Genomic DNA, 23443 nt, shown 5'->3' with positions numbered 1-23443 from the left:
ATTGTTGTGGTATCCAATTAAAGAATAAGAGACGACATTGCTTATGGGACGACCTAATATGTTAATCCTAATTGATGTTTATCGAATGTATGTTGCTTTTTAAATGTCCATAACATTCGAAAACGGTGAAATTAACGAGGCTTATCAAGCATTTAAAAATCAACACTTTATGAATTCTATTTTTCACCGAAAAAATTGCCTCATTTCTTATTGATATCCTGGAGAATCTATGTAATATTATGTGTCCATTTTTGTTTCAAATAAATAGTATTTTTCTACATTGAGAGTATATCTTGTGTACTAAGATTTAATGTTTATAATTTATTGAAACAACAATGCTTAGTAAACTAAAGAGGATCTTCACAGTTTTCTATCATTGGTAAAGGATATCTTTTGAGTTCCATATAGTTTCGCATTGTATCAAAGTGCATTATTTTCAGTACACTTTTCTCCATAAAATCATGCAAGATTCACATCAGATTCGGTCCCGGTACACAAGTTATTATTGTTCAAAGCGCCTCTATGCAACGCAATGCCCCCCCCCCCTTCTATGACTGCGCAATTTAAGGTAAAAAAGCACATTATTCCCAAAATTAAAGATTATATTGTTATTTCAAAATCTGGTAACAGCTAAGGTCAAAACCCGAAAGTCGAGGGTAAAAAACATTTTCCACGAATATCTTGGAAACTGCTGCAGATAGGAAAATGGTGAACATGGCAAAATTGAGTGTCTTTTTATAAAATGACAGATACCTGTAAAGACAAATTTCAAACATCACCATTTGTTTCAATAATATGCTAAACATCATTCATTATTCCCAAGTTTATCGCAATTTTTCGGTCATTTCCGGTACTCTAACAAGAAAATGTTTCCAACAAAAATTAATCAGTAATTACTCTTCTATAAAGTTCAATATAAATACTTGAAAAAAAAATTGTTTGTTAAATAAAAAATGAATGTCACCTTGATTTCTTAATCGTCACTATATATTTTTTACTTGATAATGTTATAGTTAACGTCAAGACGAATCCAATGACCTACTTTATTATTGCTCGAAGTCTTGAAACATTGCTAAAATCTTTGTGAACAGCTAATTCCTCGATCTGGACCACAGTGCGACGTTCGCAAAACGGAAGGTTAACATTTAGCAACGGAACGTACGTTTATTTTGTTGGCCATTTCCTTTATTCCGTTCTCGCGAGAGCCCGGTGTTCCCACGCATAAACGCGAGTAGGATCCTTGCACGCGTGGTAGATCGCGAGCACGGTAGGCGATGCGATAAGCTGTCGATTCCAGTTTATAAAGCTCTCCTCGCGGAAATATTCTTTCCCTTCCCGCAGCATACTGAGGGCAGCAGTCCGCGTTCGATAAAGACAAACCGTGGCTGCGAGGAGAGAGAGCGCGAGAGAGAGAGAGAGAGAGAGAGAGAGAGAGAAAAGAGAAAGAGACAAGGAGAAAACAGAGATTGTGCGATAACAAAGAAAATAGGAAGAAGAACGACGGAGGAAGAGACCGTGTTCCATTTATCCGGGGAGGGTCTTCCGCGAGGAAACGAAGGGAGAAAGAAAAAACAACGAGCTACCAGGTTTGTATGCCAGAGTGGCTGCCTAGAAATGAATCGTTTCGCTTCGGTCTCGCGAGAAAGAGACCAAACTCTCTCTCTCTCTCCCTCTCTCTCTCTCTCTCTCTCTCTCTCTCTCTCGATCTCGATCTCTTTCTTTCTCTCCCCCGTGTTCCTTTGACGGCCATTTATCTTTCTTGCCGGACACGAGTCATTGGGCGAACAGAGGACCGAAGCTCCGGAACGAATCCTTAATTTCTTATACGATTTGATATATATTCCCCCGGACAGGCGAGTTCAGCAACTTCGAAATTCGATTGTTTGTCACGGACTATTCTTCACCGTTCCCCGCTCTCGCGGAACATGCACGGGATAGTGCGTCGGAACTGTTTAATCCCATTGTTTTCGATTGCCACCGAGAGACTCTACTATTTGTCAATACACTCGGTGCTCGACAAGCTATCGTCGAGAGTTCTTCTTGGTAACGGTTAGGTTTGGAACGCTTCGTTCGACAATAGAATTGCCTGGGAGCCAGTGTGTCGGTGAGATTAGTCCTACCGTAGCAATTTTGTTCCCAATGATATGTTTTCGGCACTGTTGTCAACGTATTCCTGACGCTTTTACGGTTAAAATGATACCCAACACGACCCAATTTGGATCATGTTTGCTCGCTTGATCCACGGTATAGTAGAACCTCGCTTATCCGAACTCTGCTCGGTGAGACGAGTGTTCCAATTCGTAGACTTCTCTTGCGATTTTTTCTCGTGACAGGACGCGATTAGGGGAGAATTTGGAATACCGTCGTTATTGTGCAAATCTTGAGGAACAGTGCTCTATTTTTAATTGTGTATTTTATTTTTGCCAAATAATTGTGCTAGTATTATTTTATTATATCATCAACTTGAACGTCCCCCTTTGCGAATATTATGTAGATTGGCAATCCCACAATTTGAAATATTTTTGGATTTTGTATAATATTTGCTAGGAAATCGCATAGGATTTTGCAAAACGCGTTGATTTTTTTAAATATAGATGTATGTATGAATGTGGCAGTCATTGTTCAATCAATTGTTCCACTGAACTTGTCACGTTATGGAAGATCTGTGAACCGTTTCGAAAATGTTATCCGTGTCTGAATCGAATTCGCATATTAATTTGGCTACGCTATTCCGTCCGTATTAACAAGCGATAATTATGAAACCGATGAATTACTCGTGACATATCTAATTGGAGTTTTAATCGATTGGCGAAATAAAATAAACCTCGCAATGGTGATACAACAAAAGTCCGGTAACTATTATCTGTGTTGGGGATAGATATATTCCATTAACGTTGATATTGACAATTATTTGCTAACAAAAGGACTTGTAATTATAATTTTAGTCCGTCGAATATAATCGAGCATTTCCATATCGTGCTGTACAGGGTGTCTCATATGTTCCGGAATAAACTTTCCAAGAATATACTACAGATAAAAATAAAATTAAACTATCGTTTATCACGCGTAATTTTAGATCATCGCACTGTACAATTTTATGGGCTTGAAATTCTCTCAAATAAATGAATTGCAGTATGCGCAAGTGTTTCTATTTATTTCCTACAATTTTTTCGTTAGAGTGTTCTTCCAAGAGGTCGTTAATTCGAAGTTTGCGCCATCGTAGTCGCCATCTTGGGGCCAAAGTCACGTTTGCACTCTCGAGCGTGGCCATTAATAAAAACAGGCGAATGGTTCGTTATGGCTATTCGTAATTAATTGTGTCTTCGCGGCGTCCCCGAGGTCGCGTAAATTAACGAATGCTAAGTTAATGGGTTGGAATTTTACACCGACTCCGTTTGTCCGCACCTTGCGGCCATAAACTTTCGCGAACGGCACGCTGGCTGCTTAATTATTTACCTCGGATAATGTGCGAAGAAAAATTTTATTCACAACACTGTGGTGTATCGCCCACAAACTACATAATTCGAAACCATTATATTTGCACGTTCGATATTAACACTAAACCTGCCAACCATTAACAGTATCAAGTAAATATCGCCTTATAAAAATGGCAACTTTAAATTTATTGAGATTGTCCGTATTTTTTAATATAATAAATGCTTGGACAAGGAAATTTATTCCTCTATTTTCTAGGAATGAATTTTTATAGATTCAATAATTGTAAAATATAAAACCGGTCATTTTGACCGTGGTAGGTTTAGTGTTAACGTCGACTATACAAATGGCAATAAATGGCCACTCCATTCAGAAAATATTCACCAATTTTTTTCAAATATTTTTCCAAACATGCCAATAATAAATTTAAGAAGAGAATTCGCGAAAATTGTTAAAGGCAACGTTCACAGGAAAATGGCACCTCCGTTTAGGCAACTTATCACCAATTTTTTAAATATTGTTTTAACAATGCTACGAGAAAATTAACTAAGCAGGAAAGCTCGAACAGTGATGTACAATTGCTTGAAGAAAGAATTCAGGAGAATTGGTAAATTTGACACCGTTCACAGGAAAATGGCACCTCCGTTTAGACAACTTGTCGCCAATATTTTAAATATTCTTTTAAGGATGCTACTAAAAAATTAACTAAGCTCGAATATTGAAGGACAGTCGTTTTAAGGAAAAATTCAGAAGAATTGTGAAATTTGGCAACGTTCACAGGAAAATGGCACCTCCGTTTAGGCAACTTATCACCAATTTTTTGAATATTCTTTTAACAATGCTACGAGAAAATTAACTAAGCAGGAAAGCTCGAACAGTGATGTACAATCGCTTGAAGAAAGAATTCAGGAGAATTGTTAAATTTGGCACCGTTCACAGGAAAATGGCACCTCCGTTTAGACAACTTGTCGCCAATATTTTAAATATTCTTTTAAGGATGCTACTAAAAAATTAACTAATCCCGAATATTGAAGGACAGTCGTTTTAAGGAAAAGTTCAGAAGAATTGTGAAATTTGGCACCGTTCACAGGAAAATGGCACCTGCGTGGGCGACGACGCGACGTTCGGCCGGAAAAGCCTCGAACGACGGGAACCAATTCCCATTCAATTTCTCTTTTGATAAAGTAATGTATAAAAATGCAAATCCGGGCGATTGCTCGAAATTTCATCAAAAACTCCGGGATGGCCAACAACGGGAAAATTCCTTAACAAGATTCCGTAATCAAATTACGAAACCGAGTGAATTTTGTTAAAAATCAGGTCTTACCGAAATCGCCCTGTCTCGCCCGTAACTTCGCGGTACGTTGAAATATTCATGAAACGAAATCAACAAGGTTCACCAAGTTTGGCCCTGTTCCTTCTGGAGGAGGACGAACGAGGAGGAGCTCGTTTCGGGTCACGGAAAACAATTCATTCGATTCGCCCCAGTTCCGGAAGCTATTACTTTCCGGTAAGGACGGTAAGTGATACACAGAGACAGTAGTAAAAACACGTCGAAGTTCGCGCGACTCGTTGCCAATCGGTCGCAAAACTGGCGATAAGACGTGCACCATGCGCGAATTGCGAGCATAAACTGTCGGTCCAATTCCGTTCGCTCGACAACGCTTTTACACGGCTGCGGAGAACCGGCTTTTGTCATCCGTTCGACCCCCCCCCCCCCAAAATAGGAAATTGCGTATCTGCCCAAAATTGCAGGCCACATTACAATTCGTTCACCGATAATCCGACGCCTATTTCTACGAATCCGTTCGTGCGTAAATTTATTAGAAGAAATAAATAATTGGGTATTTTACAACGAACGCAGACAATTTTTTATCTCGCATAAAAATACGCAGTCGAATAATAATGGAAGGGAAAATATATTTTACTCCTCTCGGTTCGGTGCAAGAAAATTAATTGCGATGCTTCGAACCGTTCGCTGTTTTTAGCGGATGGTTCCCATGAAAATTCAATTCTTTATCCGGGAATTCGCGACGTGTTTTGCAACATAACATTGCACCAGCGTAGACGAACTCCGAAGCTTTTCTTCGTCCCGGTACAGCAGGTCTGTAAACGATTCTGGGGTCGATAGGGTGTGGCGTCCAGACACCATGGCGCCAATTCACTTCCTCCCACGGTTTCTTCCCTCCTCCGCGAGATTAAAACTAGATCCGCTGACCCCGGTCCTGTCCTCACGACGGATCAGATTTTTTTTATGCCATCGACCTTCTCGCAAAAAGATCCAACATCACCTCGGAGGGAGGTATCGAAATGTACGAGGGACGGTAAGCCTAACTTTTAGTTCGGGGAAGAAAGTATACAGTAATGCCTCGATATATGTGAAAACTTCGCCACCTAAGTGTCACTTACATTGTGCACTGACACTGGGTGTCTTACTGCTGACGTGGAACCAGACCATCCACACCGGAGTATCGCTGAGACAATACTAATCCAGTGACACAACTTTTGTGTTCCTTATGATTTTTTGTTGATACCTTTATCATCATATTCGTGACATTTTTCTGATTAAAATGAGCCCAAACACGACATAATTCGAAGCATATTTGCCCGTTTAATCCACGATTTAATAGAACCTCGATTATGCGAATTTATCAATTTTCAACTAATAGAACTGTTACAGTCTCAGATAAAGTCTGTATAGATTTGCATACTGCATCGTATTGTATATGAGTCGATTTACAATTGAACTGTTCACATGTACAAACTGTGCACATCGGTTCGCATAATCGAGGTTCTACAAAACCGGGAATTGCACAGGCAAATGTGGTCGGAACTGTGTCGTGTTCGGGCTCGTTTTAATCAGAAAAATGCCAGAATTATACCTGTACGAACATTTTTACAACAATCGAGATATGCAAACGAAATTAAAGATTTTTTATCGCGCCAGGAAACGACTGCAAAAGAGCACCAAGACCGCCGAGGTCTAACCAGCCTGCACCGTGCTGTACAGCGGACCGTTGTAATTGGCTGAAAGTACTTTAAGTGAATCAAAACACGCCGCGGAACTTTAAATCTTCGGCAACTTCAAAGAACTTTCAATCGCGATGATAAAACATTTCGTTTAGAGGAAAAAGTAAAACGGTTTCGAGGTTAAAGCGCGTGTCCGGGCCGTCGCTGTTGTTCCGCCGGCTTGCGGGAGCAGCTCGGATGAAGTTATCCCCTTTAAGTCACTCCGAGATTCATTGCATCGACCGCGAAACAACAGGGAGGTCGCTGGAAATTTGTTTGATAAAAATACGAACACCCATTTAATTCACCTGATACCATTGAGCTATGGATCCGAAAATTCGAAAAACCTCTGTACACTTATCGGCGGACTCCAACAAGCATAACACAATTTCAACCCTCCGTCTGCAGCATGGCTCCAATAATTATTTCTTCCCATTAATGCTTTAAAGATCCGACGTTCCAACGATTATACAGGGTCTCCAACATAAATGGGAACACCTAAATATCTTTCGTATTTACAGTCCTATCAGAAAACTTCAGAGGACAAAGTGACACTATTGCAGGGGGGCAATATAATGGTGAAGAAAAAAATTTTTTAATTCGTGTTTTTTAATGAAATTTCAAGGTCACCGGTGTTTTTTTAGATGGAATAGTATATTTTTTTACAATAACATGATAGACAGAACTGAAGTTAGTGAATACCACCTTTTTGACCTTGAAATGACCTTGAGCAAGAATAATCATGTTGAAGCGGATGAAATGTGGAAGTTTAAAACTTACGTGTTTCAGCAGAGATTGCCCCCCTGCAATAGTGTCACTTTGTCCTCTGAAGTTTTCTGAAAGATATTTAGGTGTTCCCATTTATGTGAGACACCCTGTATATTAAAATAGAGACGTCAACGCGTGAACACTGGTACAGCAAACTAAATCAGTTGACAAAAATAAGGTTACATAATACTTTTAAAACCATAACTTTTGAAACAGTGAATTCCTCGCCTCAAAACTTCGATTTTTGACATTTTCTCGCCAAGATGTACAAGATTATATATTAAAAAGTTTAAAAATTCTGGGTTGCCAAGGTGAAGTTTAACCAAACGGTAAACCGGCTACATAGTCAAACCATTAGTGTCCCGATCTACAATATAAAAGCAATGCTAACCAGCAGCACTAAGCAACGCTCAAATAAAACGACAAGAAAAGAACCGCAATCCAGCACCCGTGTCACAGCAATAAACAATCCTCCCGTCCGGGTAACACAACAATTATTCCGGAAGGAAGCAGTCGTAGAACGTGACACCGTCTAATTATTTTGCCGCGTAAAACGAGGAAATAAAAAAGGGGAACGAGACGCGAGAGAGGGAAAGAGAGAAAGAGAGAAAACGAGACGCAATGGAGGGACAAGTACACAAAGGGGGTTTGCCCCCGTTTCAGATCGACAAGCCACACGGAGGAGAGTAAATTGCCAGCAGAGATCCTGCTCGCTTGTAAACGCGAAAGTATACAGTTAATCTCGTGAAGCCGCGAGAGCCTGTTCGACGTAACGGGAGGGGGGAGGGGGAGGGGGGAGGGAGGGGGAGGGGTTGGAAGCTGCGCGGGTAAACGCGATGCAACGGGGGTGGAGAGAAAGGAGCGAAGATATAGTAAGACAAATGACATCGCGGGGCCCGCGCAGCTCGAAGGAAACGGGGACACGATGCAGGAAGAAGATAAAGCGAGGAACGAGCCGGAAAAAGGGACACCGCCGAAGGAAGCCCGCCCCGGGTATTTATTCTGCAGCCCAAGGGGGAACGCAACTATTTCATGGGTGTCGAGTCGGATACCATTGGAAACGGCGGGATGCGACCCACCGCCATCAGTTCCCGAGGCTCATTGGAAAAGGTGCACCGGCCATTTACTATCCCACCGAGTTTCGCGACTTGCAACGCGTCCTGCCCCCCTTTCCCCTCTCCACCCCCCACCCCACCGCCAACCTATTTATCCGCTTTTCTTCGCGATCGCCTGTGATTCTTTTATCTCGGCGGGGATTCTTCTTCGACTCGATAACTAACTTTGCCCGTCCGCACCGCGCCGTTGACGGACGACCGACGACACCACCGTGTTCCACGATGTCGGATTCTCGCCTAAACGCTTCGAGCACGATCGAATCTATACAACGGAGATTCCGGTTTTTGGTTCTTCAAGCATCGAGGAGAAACATCTGAAGAATTGAAAAATGCTGTATCGTATTATTTACATCTGCTTAGAATTACAGTGTCTACTCGATATATGTCCACAACACGGGTCTCACCCAGGGACATATATGGGCTAGACGATACTGTTCCCTGATATACTGCCGAACGTAGAAAAGGACGTAGAAAAGTGTAAACGTACATATCTGTTCGATATATGTCCAAAACACAGGGGTTCAGGGACAATTATCTGCTGGAAGATTTTACTGTTCTTTGATACAATGCTGAATGTAGAGAAGAACAGCATAAGCTCGAGTAGGCCTCGGTCGCCGAGGAGTCTAAACATACATATCTATTCGATATATGTCCAAAACACAGGGTCTCAGGGACAATTACCTGCTGGAAAATTTTACTGTTTTTTGATGCAATGCCAAATGTAGAAAAGGATAAAGAAGGTCCAGTTGCCTTGGTCGCCGGGGAGTATAAACATGTATGTCTACTCGATATATGTCCAAAACACAGGGGTTCAGGGACAATTATCTGCTAGAAGATTTTACTGTTTTTTGATACAATGCCGAATGTAGAGAAGAATAGCGGAAGCTCGAGTAGGCCTCGGTCGCCGAGGTGTGTAAACATATACGTCTACTCGATACATGTCCAAAACAAAGGGGTTCGGGGACAATTATCGATTGGGAAATTTTACTGTTTTTTGATACAATGCCGAATGTAGAGAAGAATAGCATAAGCTCGAGTAGGCCTCGGTCGCCGAGGAGTGTAAACATACATGTCTACTCGATATATGTCCAAAACGCAGGGGTTCAGGGACAATTATCTGCTGGAAGATTTTACTGTTTTTTGATACAATGCCGAATGTAGAAAAGGACAGCGGAAGCTCGAGTAGGCCTCGGTCGCCGAGGTGTGTAAACATATACGTCTACTCGATACATGTCCAAAACAAAGGGGTTCGGGGACAATTATCGATTGGGAAATTTTACTGTTTTTTGATACAATGCCGAATGTAGAGAAGAATAGCATAAGCTCGAGTAGGCCTCGGTCGCCGAGGAGTGTAAACATACATGTCTACTCGATATATGTCCAAAACGCAGGGGTTCAGGGACAATTATCTGCTGGAAGATTTTACTGTTTTTTGATACAATGCCGAATGTAGAAAAGGACAGCGGAAGCTCGAGTAGGCCTCGGTCGGCGAGGAGTGTAAACATATATGTCTACTCGATACATGTCCAAAACACAGGGGTTCAGGGACAATTATCTGCTAGAAGATTTTACTGTTTTTTGATACAATGCCGAATGTAGAGAAGAATAGCGGAAGCTCGAGTAGGCCTCGGTCGCCGAGGTGTGTAAACATATATGTCTACTCGATACATGTCCAAAACAAAGGGGTTCGGGGACAATTATCGATTGGGAAATTTTACTGTTTTTTGATACAATGCCGAATGTAGAGAAGAACAGCATAAGCTCGAGTAGACCTCGGTCGCCGAGGTGTGTAAACATATATGTCTACTCGATATATGTCCAAAACAAAGGGGTTCGGGGACAATTATCGACTGGAAAATTTTACTGTTTTTTGATACAATGCCGAATGTAAAGAAGGACAGCAGAAGCTCGAGTAGGCCTCGGTCGCCGAGGAGTGTAAACATATATGTCTACTCGATATATGTCCAAAACACGAGCAGTGTAAGTATAATACTGGTCGGGTGTATCGGTGTGGGACCACTACTAATCCAATAACAATTATGGGACTTTCACCAACATATTCGCGATATTTTTCTAATGAAAATGATACCAAATGTGATATTATTCCGATGATATTAACTTGTGTAATGAACGATGAATATTACTTCGTATTACAATTGTATTAACGGAAAATTAGTGTAAATATGATCCGAATTATATCGTGTTTGGTATCATTTTCATTAGAAAAATGCCACGAAAATGTTGGTGAAAGTCCCGTAAAAAAAAAATAGTGAAAAATAAAGAAGTTATCTTATTGTATGTCGTGTTATTGTTATTTTGTTTTGTTTTGTTAGTAGTGGTCTCCTGATCTCACATCGATATATCTAGATCTGTCGACCTTCTTGACCCCTCATAATTCTGGGACTAGTATCGGCTAGATATTTCTGACATATATCGAGTAAAGACTGTACTAACAGAAGAAATAAATGTCTTGAAATGAATGCAGACAATTCTTATTTTGCATCCGCGGATGCGCGCAGACAATTTTTCATCCGCAATTTAAAGAAACCATTTTTCTTATGTATTGTATTATCTAAACGTATTGTATTTTTTATTTTTGGATTTTCTAGGGAATAGACAGCAAAAAATTAGTATCCGGAAATAAATCCAGTGGTTTTCACGCACAGTTGAGATCGTAGTATAATTTCTCGATTTTTTCGAAACTGGCGGGTTCAAATTTTCACGGTTTTGACCCTTGTTGGTTTTCTGACCAAGCTTTGGAACAGTACCCGCCAGTTTACTCGGATTACTGCGTGCCAACGAAAGCATCCTCGCGAATTTATCGTGCCGAGTTAATTTCGAGGTTTTTGAATTGCAAACGGATATAACATATATATGTACACGTCTGTTTTCATTTATAAATAAACTAACGCGTGGCGTAACTATCGTTTTAATTAAAACTAGCTTCATCGCAGAAGCTTGATGAAGACATGCTTGCATTAAAATAATGTAATATACTGGCTGGACCGTGTAACTTGTACATTCATGCTATTTCCATTATTCATGGATAATTTCTGGCGCTGTGATAGTTTTACTTGTCTGTCTGTGTGTGTGTGTTTGTTTGAATTATTGTATAAACAAATGGAGGAGGAATTTCATAGCAAAGCTTTCGAAGGATATTTATTGTCTTATATTTCTATTATAATTTTTCCGGTAATTCTGTAAAGTGAATCAAGGAATTTTGATTCAATGTGGACAATTAAATGTGTTCAAGTGATATTAACATACCCGTAAATCATTGAAATAAGCGAACCGATTACTTTTAAATTGCAATTTCTGATGCGATTTATTATTATTAAGCTCAATTGTAAAACAGTATTTTCACCTAGTACGTTATATTGAACATTGAGAATAAATCGGAACACGAGGGGGTTAAAATGAAAAATGAAATTGGACAAAATGTGTTTGAATTGTTATTCACAAATTTTTCCTACATTCTGTTATAGGTGCTGCACGTCATAAACGAAGTATTGGAACCAGTACGATCGAACTCTGGGAAAATGATTTCCAATCCGAACGCCTACGAGTTCCTGAATCAAAGCGAGGAGCTCGATCTGGGTGTCCATCGAGTACGGTGAGCAATGTTTAATTAATTTCCCAATCGAATTGTCCGGCCGAAAAGTATTGATATTTCTCTGCAAAACTATTTCTACTTCAAAATCGAAATTTCAATAGCGAAAACAAATATTCTAATGGGGGAACAATATCGATTGTTGATTGTTTGGAACAATTAGACGGTACTCTTCCGGTGGTAGTTCTTCGCCATTTCTTTTTGACGAGCACACTCTTCGAAACAAGCAATTGTGCGACTGCATTGTTCACGAAGCAATGCACCTATTCAAACGAAGCCTCCCATTGGTGAACAATCACGCTTTGATTGCACATCATGTCTGAAAAGTTCAGTGAAACACAGTTTTAATGGAGAACTGTTGCCAAATATCGTGTCGCGCGCAGTTCCCTTTTGTACACTGCGAATTTTGATTTCGTCCGAACAGAAATCGAAATGTAAGTTTTATTGTTTAGAAATCAGTAAATTCACGTAGAAAAATTATCCAGGCATACATTATCAATTAGAAAATTTTTTTAAATTCAATGGAACCATTATCAAAGATGTATACGTACATCAGACCTTCTATTATCCTTTATAAATCAGTAAATTCTCACAAAATAATTATGCAGTCATATATTATCCATTAGAAATTTTTTAAAAATTCAATACAGCCATTATAAGAACTGTATACGTATGTTAGACCTTTTATTATACTTTATAAATCAGTAAGTTGTTCTAAAATAATTATGCAGACATATATTATGAATTAGAAAATTTTTTTAAATTCAGCGGAACCATTATAAAAAACGTATACATATATCAGACCTTTTATTATCCTTTATAAATCAGTAAATTCTCATAAAATAATTATGCAGACGCATATTATCAATTAGAAAATTTTTTTAAATTCGATAGAACCATTATCAAAGACGTATACGGAAAAATTACTTCTTAATAATAAATTTTCCAGACAGAGGGCTGCAATATTCCATTTATGAATTTACGGAATAATTTCACAGTGTTCGTAGAAGAAGTAAAATTGAATTCAGGATTTTGAATTACTCCTCCCACGGAGTAATATTATAGGATAACGTGAGCAGCTACTTGTTATTATTAAAAATACTTTCTTTCCTCGTTGTAACTGCTAAGTAAAATATACTCGCCGAGTTTGGTCACGTTCACCGGAAGATGAAGATAGAACCAACTTCCGTAGTTGTTCTCAACTAACTTCGATGCTCACTTTGTCAAGTCTTTATCGATATTTAAAGGCGCGCCGAGGCAGCCGCTCTGCCATCGGAGTAAGTAAACCTTGAGTGAATTAGCTTCGTCCGTCCCGAAACTTCTTTAAGCTTTGCTGCATTTCATTTACTATTCTCGGTGAAACATCATTCTCGGTTGTTTCTGGCGACGGGAAGCATGGGGATTTGGCAAGTTCTTTAATATACAACGTCGTGAGCCATTTTTTAATACACCGTCGCTGAGTATGGGGCACGCTGTCAACTTTGCACACAAGGATATTTCACAGTTTCTCTCTAAAATTCATACCACCTTATACAGCTGGGTGTCGAGCAGCTTAAGTACCTCATGTATTATTGATAATTATATTGCAAATTTTATGCATTGATCACTGAAATTAACAGATAGAACGCTTATAACGTATTCAGAGAAAATTTGACATATTCGAGAAAATTACTCAAAGCAAAGCTATACACATAACAGTGCGAAGACTACTTTTTCAAAATAATTTATTAATAAAATTTCAATTTTTTTATATAGAACTCTGTATATTTTATTCAATATTCTCGTAGAGCATGAAAAGACGAGTCCAACGAGTATAATAACCATACCATTACGATCATTCAATCTCGAGATATTTCTGTCTGAAAGGTAAGATTTTGGATTAGGTTCGTTCCTTTCAGACACGAATATCTCGAGAATGAATGATCGAAACAGTATGGTTATTGTACTCGTTGGATTCGTCTTGTCATGCTCTACAAGAATATACAAAAATATACAGGGTGGTCCTATGAAAAATCATCGACGATGTCAATGCGTTGTGTGCCTTTTTTATTTCTTTACGGTGAGTTCAGCATTGCGAGGGTTGAGTATTAAAAATTGTCCACAAATTAGAATTAGAAAATTACTGTTGAGTCGGGCATAAACGTGTAACTGAATGTCCATAAAAATGTCGATTCGTTACATTTGATTTTGCAAGAATGCCACACGAAAGGAAACGGTACCTTTGTTGGCTCGTTCCACCAAGTCCGAGGAAAATTGTCCCGCGTGTAACAGATGTGAAGCACGAGATCCACGAGTCTCTCCATTCAAATCGAAATCTTCTTACAAGGATTTCCCGGCGGTGAAAAGGCACAAAGAAGCTTCCCCCGAAATAATTTTTCTAATAGTTCAATTTCCCTGGCTGTCCAATAAAACCAAAGATTACTTCTCCTCAAAGAATCGGCGGCCCACCTACAACAATGGCCCAAGAAATATATCGATCGACAGAGTATCGGTAACAATCGATGAAAAATTGCAAACGATTTCCCGTCGAACTTTTCGAGAATCGGTCGGTGGAGGGAAGACGCGATATTCGCCCCCCGATAAAATTGACGGACTGCGCGCGCTGTTTCGCGCGAACGTAATCAACATTCCGGTGGGTTTCGCGCCGTTTCCGACGTCACCGTTCAATTCAATTAACGGGCGCAATTTTTCCGCAGCATCTTCCGGCAACGGGTCGTCAAGGAGAACAAGCAGGAGGACTTCAAGGCGGACGGCCGTTACACCTTTCTCATCTCCGTCGATGAGGGTTTCAAGGTAAGCTGCTTAGCAACCTCCCCATATCGATCATCCCGAAAGTACTCTAATATCGTCTGTGTTGCGAAGCCTTCAAAAGATTCAGGCAACGGCAAGCTCGTCTTACTCATCACTCGACGGCGAGAAATTTTGATCGATCGCGGACGTGCCCGAACCGAAATCCATTAACTTCGCGGCGTGACTGATTCATTCCCTCGAACATCTCTTTCTTCTGACAAGCACAACCGCGAACAGATCGCGCGGTACATACGAATTTTCTTTTGGCTCCTTTGCAAGAAAAAAAAAATATAAATATTCATTCACTTATTTACTTAATAGTTTTACACTTCTCCCGTCTGTTCAAAACTGTGTGATCGTTAGTTACGTAAATTGAGCGTGCGATATGAATAATATAAAAAATAAAACGAACAAAAAAAAATTAAAAAACTGCGGAATAAAAAATACAGAGTTATTAGGCTGTAATTGTGAAGGCTGTATTCCAAATTTGCCCCTGATCGCGTTCCGTCGCAAGAGGAACTTGCAAAAGGACGCTATGAAGTCGAACGGTCGTTTTTTCGAGGGGTTCGGATAATCGAGGTTCCACTTTATCGTGGATTACTCGGTCAAATGTGGTCCAAGCTGGGTCGTGTTTGGTATCATTTTAATCGGGAAAATGTCCGGAATACGTCGGGAGAAGTGTAATTAAAAAATCATTAGAAGCAAAGAGGTTCTGTATAATTTTGTACGTTGGTCGAGCGACGCTGTCTGCGAAAGACCGCTTTATTTCTGACGCAGAACAAAAGGCGTACGCAATTTCGTGAAAGGGTGAAAACAAGGACGTAATATTTGCATTCTCTTTGCATTGATTAGTGTCCTTTCCAATCCCGGGCTCGGGATCGGCGTCCCCGGGTCCCTCGACAACAACGTTTCTATTTCTCAGCAGGAATTTCCTCGCAGGATTCTATCACGTTATCTCACCGGCCGTGCGGTTTTCCAGCGCAGCCATCGCGAACATTTCCAATACGATCCTTATACGACATCAGAAACAAACTAAGGTAGCCGCCGGAGCAACTCGATTTCTATGAGTTCAGAGGTTCGGATACCCTGGGCTAAAAGGATCAGGTTGCCACGGGGAGTCACGGTACAAAGAATCAAGCTGCGGGAGAGACTTTATATACCCGGCAACGATGGCCTCGTTTCAAGGAACTTTTCAAAATTGGGAACTCTCTCTCTCTCCACCGCCATTTTATTTCTTCTCCCCACCCCCTCCCCCCCCTCTCACTTTTCCACGATACACGCCATCACGCTCCGGCAGGTCTTGTCGCCATCGCAAAACTTTTCCCCGGGGTGGGGGGACGAAAATGCTGATTTCACACCCAAACTTTGATTACACCCCCGTGGAAACGGAACGGACGCACGCGACTTTAATCGCGGAATCACGAATCGGCGATACCTACCGGCAAATTGCGCGATTGTATCGCGGACCCGGCCCCCGCGGACCGTTATTAACCTAGCGGGTATATTGCAATTTAATGGCGTCGTTCGCGACGTTCGACTTCCACTAATCTTCATGGTCTTGTTCGGTAATTCGTAGTTCTTGCCTGTCTTCGCGAAAATGGCACGCGTTTTATGACGAATTCTGGTGAATTCTCGATATATGTCAACGTCGTGTATCGTCCAGGAGACATACCCGAGCCGTGTTATGTTTTCACTCCTCGGCATCCGGTGGGGATAATTCCGCGACGTTTATCATCTAGGCCTTGGCGACATATATAGAGAAATCACTATCGGCGCACAGTGTGACAAAATTCTAAAAATCGCTTATTTTTCTATATTTATCGATTAGTATGTTTACAGTGGTATAAAATATGAATATTTATTAATTTTTTACAACATTTAGTTGGTTTTTGTTAATTAAACAATATATTTTAAGCGATTTATAATTAAGTATAAAATACAACAAAGTTAGTAATGGACCTATGTAACACAGAATGATTTAACAAGTACTAGATATTATCAAAGAAGACGTCGTTTTTAATTATGGACAAAAAGAATGTAATTTTGGAAAAATTATAGTAAATGTTACTTTTTGGAGATTCAGACATATTCTAACGGGAAAGAATTATTCTTTGGTTTAGTATAAGCTTACGTTGTTTATACCAATTTGTTTAGACTAATCTAAAAATTTGTGTTTCCTATTTGAACTTTTCATAATTTTTATAAGGAATGAAATGTTTTGATTCAACGTACCTGATTGTATCTAAGGAAGATTTTGTTATAACGTTTTCACGTATAAAGTGATCACGTAACAAATAAAACACTAACAACGATCACAGTAATTATAACAATAACAATACAACAACAACAACAATAAAAATAACGAAACTGAAAGATATAAGAAAAACGCAAGGGAGATGTACACTGCACGCTGATCGCTCTGAGACTGAAGAAACGAATTTTCATACGACGAAAGTTCAGAGGAAAACCCGGGGCTTTTATCATTGTTTATTCCTTCAATATACAATGAATGAGACCAATCCATAGGTTTCAACGAGTAGACTAAACAAACCGCTAATTTACACTATGATTGTCACGAGCGTGTACGTAAAACGACGTAACTTCATTGTAAAAATTAGTATAGTTCTGCAACGTTCTGCAAGCCAATTTTGGTATTAAAATAAAGTAGAGAATCTCTACTTTATTATATGTAAAAATCATCGCGTGGACCGACGTGGACCATATACTAATTCATTAACGAAGAGTAGTAACATGGGCGTTTCTGTGGAAAAATAAGTAACGTCTTTGACACTTAATTTACAAAAATGGAGGAATGTTATCGATAATTTGGAATTACTAAAGTGAAAATACATGTTTTGAGATGTTATATCCATCATATAAAGGAAATTTAAACGCTCCTTAGTACATTTTAACATATTTCTAGCGCGTATGGAAATATGCCCATTCATTTATAGGTTAGGTGTTCGTCTTTTAGTTGAAGTTTACACGCTCTGTAAACATACAACAAAAGAATTTTAAGTTTTAATATTCAAGGGTTTTAATACATGGTTATTTTAGATTATATTAGCACAGTTAGTTTTTGTTTATTTGAAAGTTAATTTTGTCCAGCTGAAAAGGCCATTCGTCACACTGTGCGACGGTGCGATTCGACACGAATTTTATTCGTCCTGCGGCGAGTGGGAGTACAGATCTCGTTCGTGCATCAATTGGCGATATTGTTATTAATATTCAATTTTATTTTTAATATTCCATACATCCATGGAATTCCACATGTATGTATATACACGTATGTCCATCCGTATGGGCGTATCATTCGCTTGGACCCTATATGATCGACAAAATTGTCCAAGTCTTGATGAGGTTCGGATAAGCGAGGTTCCACTAAATCGTGGATTACGGAGGCAAACGTGCTTCGAACGAGGTCGTGCGTGGGCTCATTTTAATCGGGAAAACATCAGGAATGGATCGGTCCGAGTTTCATTAGAATACGACTAAGAATAACAATGTTGTTGTTAAACAAAGAACGTCGGCTCCCAAAATAAGTACATTCCGCGTTGGACGCGCACTTTTCTGAAAGGTGCGTGGTTTCTTCGCAAAAAGCAGAAAAATCGAGACACCCGGCGTATCCCTGAAGAGGTGTACGAGTGTCAGAATGAAAATTAAAGACGAAGGGACGGACCTCGCTCGGAGGAATCGGCGTCGGAGCAGCCTCCGCGTCAGGATTTCATAGTGCACGTTCGAGATATCGGATACGCATTCGTACCGCGATCGTGCGGCGTGTCTGTGTATGGGACTGGTATAAAGGAGCAGGCCAGAATCGAGTTTCGGGCCTGAAAGGACTCGTTTCGTTCACGGAGGGTAGAGAGAGCGATCGAACCGTATCGAAAAGCACTCGGCGCAGCTCGTCGCCGAGGCTTTTCCAACCGAACGACATCGATGCCTCAATGCTGGAACGTAAGGAACCCGAAAGGGGTTGGGGGGGGGGGTGTGTGTGCGCGGCGAAGACGGCTCTTTCTTCGAGCTCGAATGTGAGCTCGTCAATGGCCGGCCATTACCCCACTACCATTGCTGCCCGGAGAGAAGAAAGAAGGCTCGAATTAATAACGGAGAGTGGGAACCGCGTTTGCCGGAATGGCTTTTGTGTTTCCCGAAAACGAAGATCCCGCGGAAAACGGGAAAACACTTGAACGGAGTGCGGCTTCTGGAAATGCGCGCGAACTCGTCGTATTTTACCTGGCCGGTTTCGCACCTGTCAGGTATTTGACGGTTAGATTGCCACTACGAGCTTATCCTATTAAAAAATGACATACGTCATAGAGGCGCTCGATAGTCCCTGTTCTCTATATATGTCGCCAAGGCCTGGATGATAAAAGTCGCGGAATTATCCCCACTACCGCGGGGTATACCCTGTCAGGAGCCACGAAGCTCGAGGGGTCTCGGGCACGGATCGGGTATGTCTCCTTTACGATATAAGACTCTGGCGAGACCCATATTGTTGACATATATCGAGAATTCACTGTACTTGCACTTGCGAAGATTACATTCAATATTTATGGACACAATGGATTTATGCAAACCATTTTAAAGTAGTCACGAATAAATTACTTATGTGAGCCTGATTGTAAAGTGAAAAGGCATTGATCCCTTCTACTCGATACAGTGACTTCTCGATATATGTCAACAACACGGGTCTTACCAGCGTCGTTTATCGTCCAGAAGACATTACTCGAACCGTGTTATGTTTACACTCCTCGGCGTCCGAGGCTTCTCGAGCTTCGGAGCCCCTCACGGGGTAGTGGGGATAATTCTACGACGTTTATCATCCAAGCCTTCGCGACATATATCGAGAAATCACTGTATAACGTTTAGACCAGTGTTTCCCAACGTGAGGCCCCTAAGGGGGAAATTCTTGAATTTCAGTTCTCCATTATATGGACCGTTTGTTTCGAAAGTGGTGTAAGTCAATTAAAAAAAAAAGAATGAGATATCACATAATTTTTATATTTGTATTTTTTTTTATGACCAAGAATGGACTTGCACCACTTTGAGAATAAACGATCCATATGTTTTGAAAATTTACTTACTGTGCTTTCTCAACAATTTCCTGGTGATTTCTTCCTAAATCATTTGAATTTCTTCAGTGAACAATTGAATTTTTGAATATTAAAAATTATGTATATGTTACATAGAGGGCATAAGAATTTTAGAAAGGCGTAGGTTGGGCATGGCACAAAAAAGGTTGGGAAACACTGTTTTAGACTGTGGACGTTCAGACAAAATCAAAATTGCTCAATAGAAATTACTTCATTCTTTCTTTAACACTAGATTTACGGAGCACTAAATGTGGCCAGTTTTGATTAGTTTATAAAAATATCAAAAATATATTCAGCCAGATTTTTAGCAGCTTTTACCATAATATATTTTACAAGGACTAAATGTGTTAAATAAATTTCCTATAAATGCATTTTTACAATTACAATAGTTATTAATTAACGCGTCAAGTGCCAAATGTCAACCCCAGAGATTCTTACAAGATCAGAGTAATTTAATTAACGAAACCACAACTAGAAATTTAAAATGTATTATAGGGGATGCTGTTTTAACCCTTTTGAATTCGAAAGACTCTGTGAATTTGCGTCAGTGTTTACAATTTAATGTAAGCGTGTTTTTAGTCATTAGTCAAGGTTCAAGAACATGTCTTGACATCGTTATTTCACTATTTACGTCAAGTGCCCTACTATAATGAATTTTTCGTACTCAAGGTCACGTGAAGGTCATAATATTACAGGTCGTTGGATTCGTCTTTATTTCGGCTATCACATAGCGACAATGAAAATATATCATTCCATTTAACACTAGATTTACGGGACCCGTCAAAATGACGGATTCTAATATTTTTAAATTGCGAATATTGAGATTGTAAAAATGCATCCATGAGCAATTATTTAACAAATTGATTTCTTTGGGTATATATTATTAAAAAAATGGCTACAAATTTTGATCGATACATTCATGTCATTTTTATAAAGTAATGTAAAATAGTCATGTTTAGTGCTCCGTAAACCTAGTGTTAAGAAAACTTCGATGACCTTGAAATCTCAAAAAATATAACCTTAAACAAATTTTTTGCCTATCATAATATTTACCCCTCTGAACCAACTAATGTTTTCCTCTGACATTTTTTTCAACCATAAAAAACGAGTCAGGTGAGACACCCTTATTGTACAATTTTACGAAACAATTTTTCACCGTTTACATATCAATTCTGGTACACGAGTTTTCAATTTCCAGAACTCCGCGCAAAGGAACCAGTATGTAAATTGCTGTCTTTCTCAGAAACAATTCTACCTGCAGTCTGCAATTTCATTACACCGTCGTAGAATCTGCGAGAGATACGTTTCCAAGGGAAGCTAGTCGAAATTCGAGATCTCCAACAACGGTGGACGAGCTCGATCTTTGTCACGCGAGACGCTTGTATCTTTGCCGGGCATTAATATGAATCGCGTGTAACACCACAGGGCTTCTTCTCTGTTGGTGTCTTATCACGAATCGGAAATCAATCGCTCACGCCTCGCTCATCCCTTGTACCGTGGAGCGACCTTTACCCGAACAGCCGGGTAACAAGAAGCATGTAATCATCGCATCGGTCCGGTGGGCCAGTGAACGCCGAAGTGGATGCTTATTTCATGCCCTTAGCCAGCTCGTTGGTTCGCCGTTAGCCGGCAGGATACCAGGAAAGGAGGATATATCCCGCCCTTATAGGTACTAGAGGGAGAGATCCGTCTTTGACGGTGTTGTGCCGTTCGCCTCCACGGTTTTATGCGATTACACCGCATTACAGGCCCCCGTTTACACGAGCCCTGTGTGTATGTAACAGAGTCAACCGAAACGCCGGCGAAACAATTGGTAGTCGGCGGTAGTCAAGCACAAAGGCTAATGGACCGAGAGACGCCTCGGGTTTGGCTGACGGTGAACATTTCCGGGAAATTTCACGTTTTATCAATATACCGGTTAAATATTTTCGGTGTATTATACCTTGCGAAATTGTTAACAAGTTCAGTGCCAAATATCATTCCCAGAGATTCTTACAAAATCGGAGTAATTTAATTAATGAAAGCGAAACTGGAAGTTTTAAATGTATTATAGGGGACGCTGTTTTAACCCTTCTGAATTCTAGAGATCTTAATAAAATTCGGTTTATCTGGATATGTCACAATGAAAATGAACCTAGTCAAAAATCATTGTCAGTCATATGTGACTGACATGGCAGTTAACGTGTTAACGACCTCTGCATTCCGGAAATTGTGGTTTTTGAACGTATTCGTGTTGTGGGGTGGATACGACGTAGTCTGAAATGATTTTTCTACATATTTTGTGCGAAATAGAAAATATGTCTCTAATTTCACCCGTGCACTTTGAGAACAAATTGAGAATATTTGAAGTCGAATTTTCACCTGTGCACTTTGAGAACAAATTAAAAATATCTGTGTTGAATTTTCACCTGTTCATTTTGAGAACAAATTGAGAATATTTGTGTCGAATATTCACCTGTGTACTTTGAAAACAAATTAAAAATATTTGTGTTGAATTTTCACCTGTGCAATTTGAGAACAGATTAAAAATATTTGTGTCCAATTTTCACCTGTGCACTTTGAGAACAAATTGAGAATATTGGTGTCTAATTTTCACGTGTGCACTTTGAGAACAAATTAAAAATATCTGTGTTGAATTTTCACCTGTTCATTTTGAGAACAAATTGAGAATATTTGTGTCGAATTTCCACCTGTGTACTTTGAAAACAAATTAAAAATATTTGTGTTGAATTTTCACCTGTGCAATTTGAGAACAGATTAAAAATATGTGTGTCCAATTTTCACCTGTGCACTTTGAGAACAAATTGAGAATATTTGTGTCGAATTTTCACCTGTGCACTTTGAAAACAAATGAAGAATATTTGTTTGTAACTTTCACCTGTGCAATTTACCGTGAAATGAAACATTTTATGCAGTGTGTTCAATTGTTTAATGGTTTCTGCGAGCTAAGTAAGAGGATCCGTTGAAGTAGAAAATCTTGGATTCAGATAAAACGAGAGGTTGGAAATGCGAAAGAACCCCTTCAGGTGGAACCCATACAATTACTAGAAACTTCGAAGAGGAACCCATAGAGTTGTTGCACAGCTCACTGAGAACTAGAGTATCGAGTAATCCATACTCGTTGAAACACAGAGAGAAAGGCAAAATACGCTTCTTTTTACAATCACATTAATGTCGAATGGCTGTGTAGCGCCACTGAAACCCAATTCCATTGACTTCACCTGCTGGTTTATGGTTCGCCGGCGTTGAAGGTGATGCACACCTTTCGGAGAAATTGAAAAAACGAGAAATCAACGTATATTTTAATATGAACTTGTTCTTTAAAAAAAGATTATTTCCATAACGAATTTGCCTATAAGCTGGTTTTAATCAATGAAAATGCTATGGAAACATTTAAGTATCTTAAAACAAAGAAAACAAAACTGTGAAAATAAATACAGTGTTGCCGCAGGGTATAACTCGTGGGGGGGGGGGGTAGCTCGAGGTCGTCGAGGAGTGTGAAGTTGCGTAGATCAAAGAATAGTATCTCCTAGACGATATATGTCCGAGGCTAGACCCGTGTTTTGGACGAATATCGAGTAAACACTGTAATTCATTTGAAGCTAAATATAAAACTGAGCGGT

At 39.8% G+C, this 23443-nt stretch overlaps 1 protein-coding gene across 2 annotated transcripts in view; it reads left to right on the top strand.

The window, feature by feature from the left end:
* Positions 1-23443, top strand: part of Fas1 (fasciclin 1 Fas1 domain-containing) — a 480077-nt gene that overhangs the window by 375537 nt on the left and 81097 nt on the right. For both annotated transcript variants that reach the window (XM_076800371.1, XM_076800370.1), the window contains exons 4-5: positions 11813-11940; positions 14634-14730. In XM_076800371.1, the coding sequence (XP_076656486.1) occupies positions 11813-11940; positions 14634-14730 (225 nt within the window). The remainder of the gene's footprint in view (positions 1-11812; positions 11941-14633; positions 14731-23443) is intronic.

Source organism: Halictus rubicundus, chromosome 14, assembly GCF_050948215.1.
Source record: "Halictus rubicundus isolate RS-2024b chromosome 14, iyHalRubi1_principal, whole genome shotgun sequence".
Classification (NCBI taxonomy): domain Eukaryota; kingdom Metazoa; phylum Arthropoda; class Insecta; order Hymenoptera; family Halictidae; genus Halictus; species Halictus rubicundus.
Note: the sequence above shows the minus strand (reverse complement) of the source record. Positions and strands in the feature narration are given on the sequence as shown.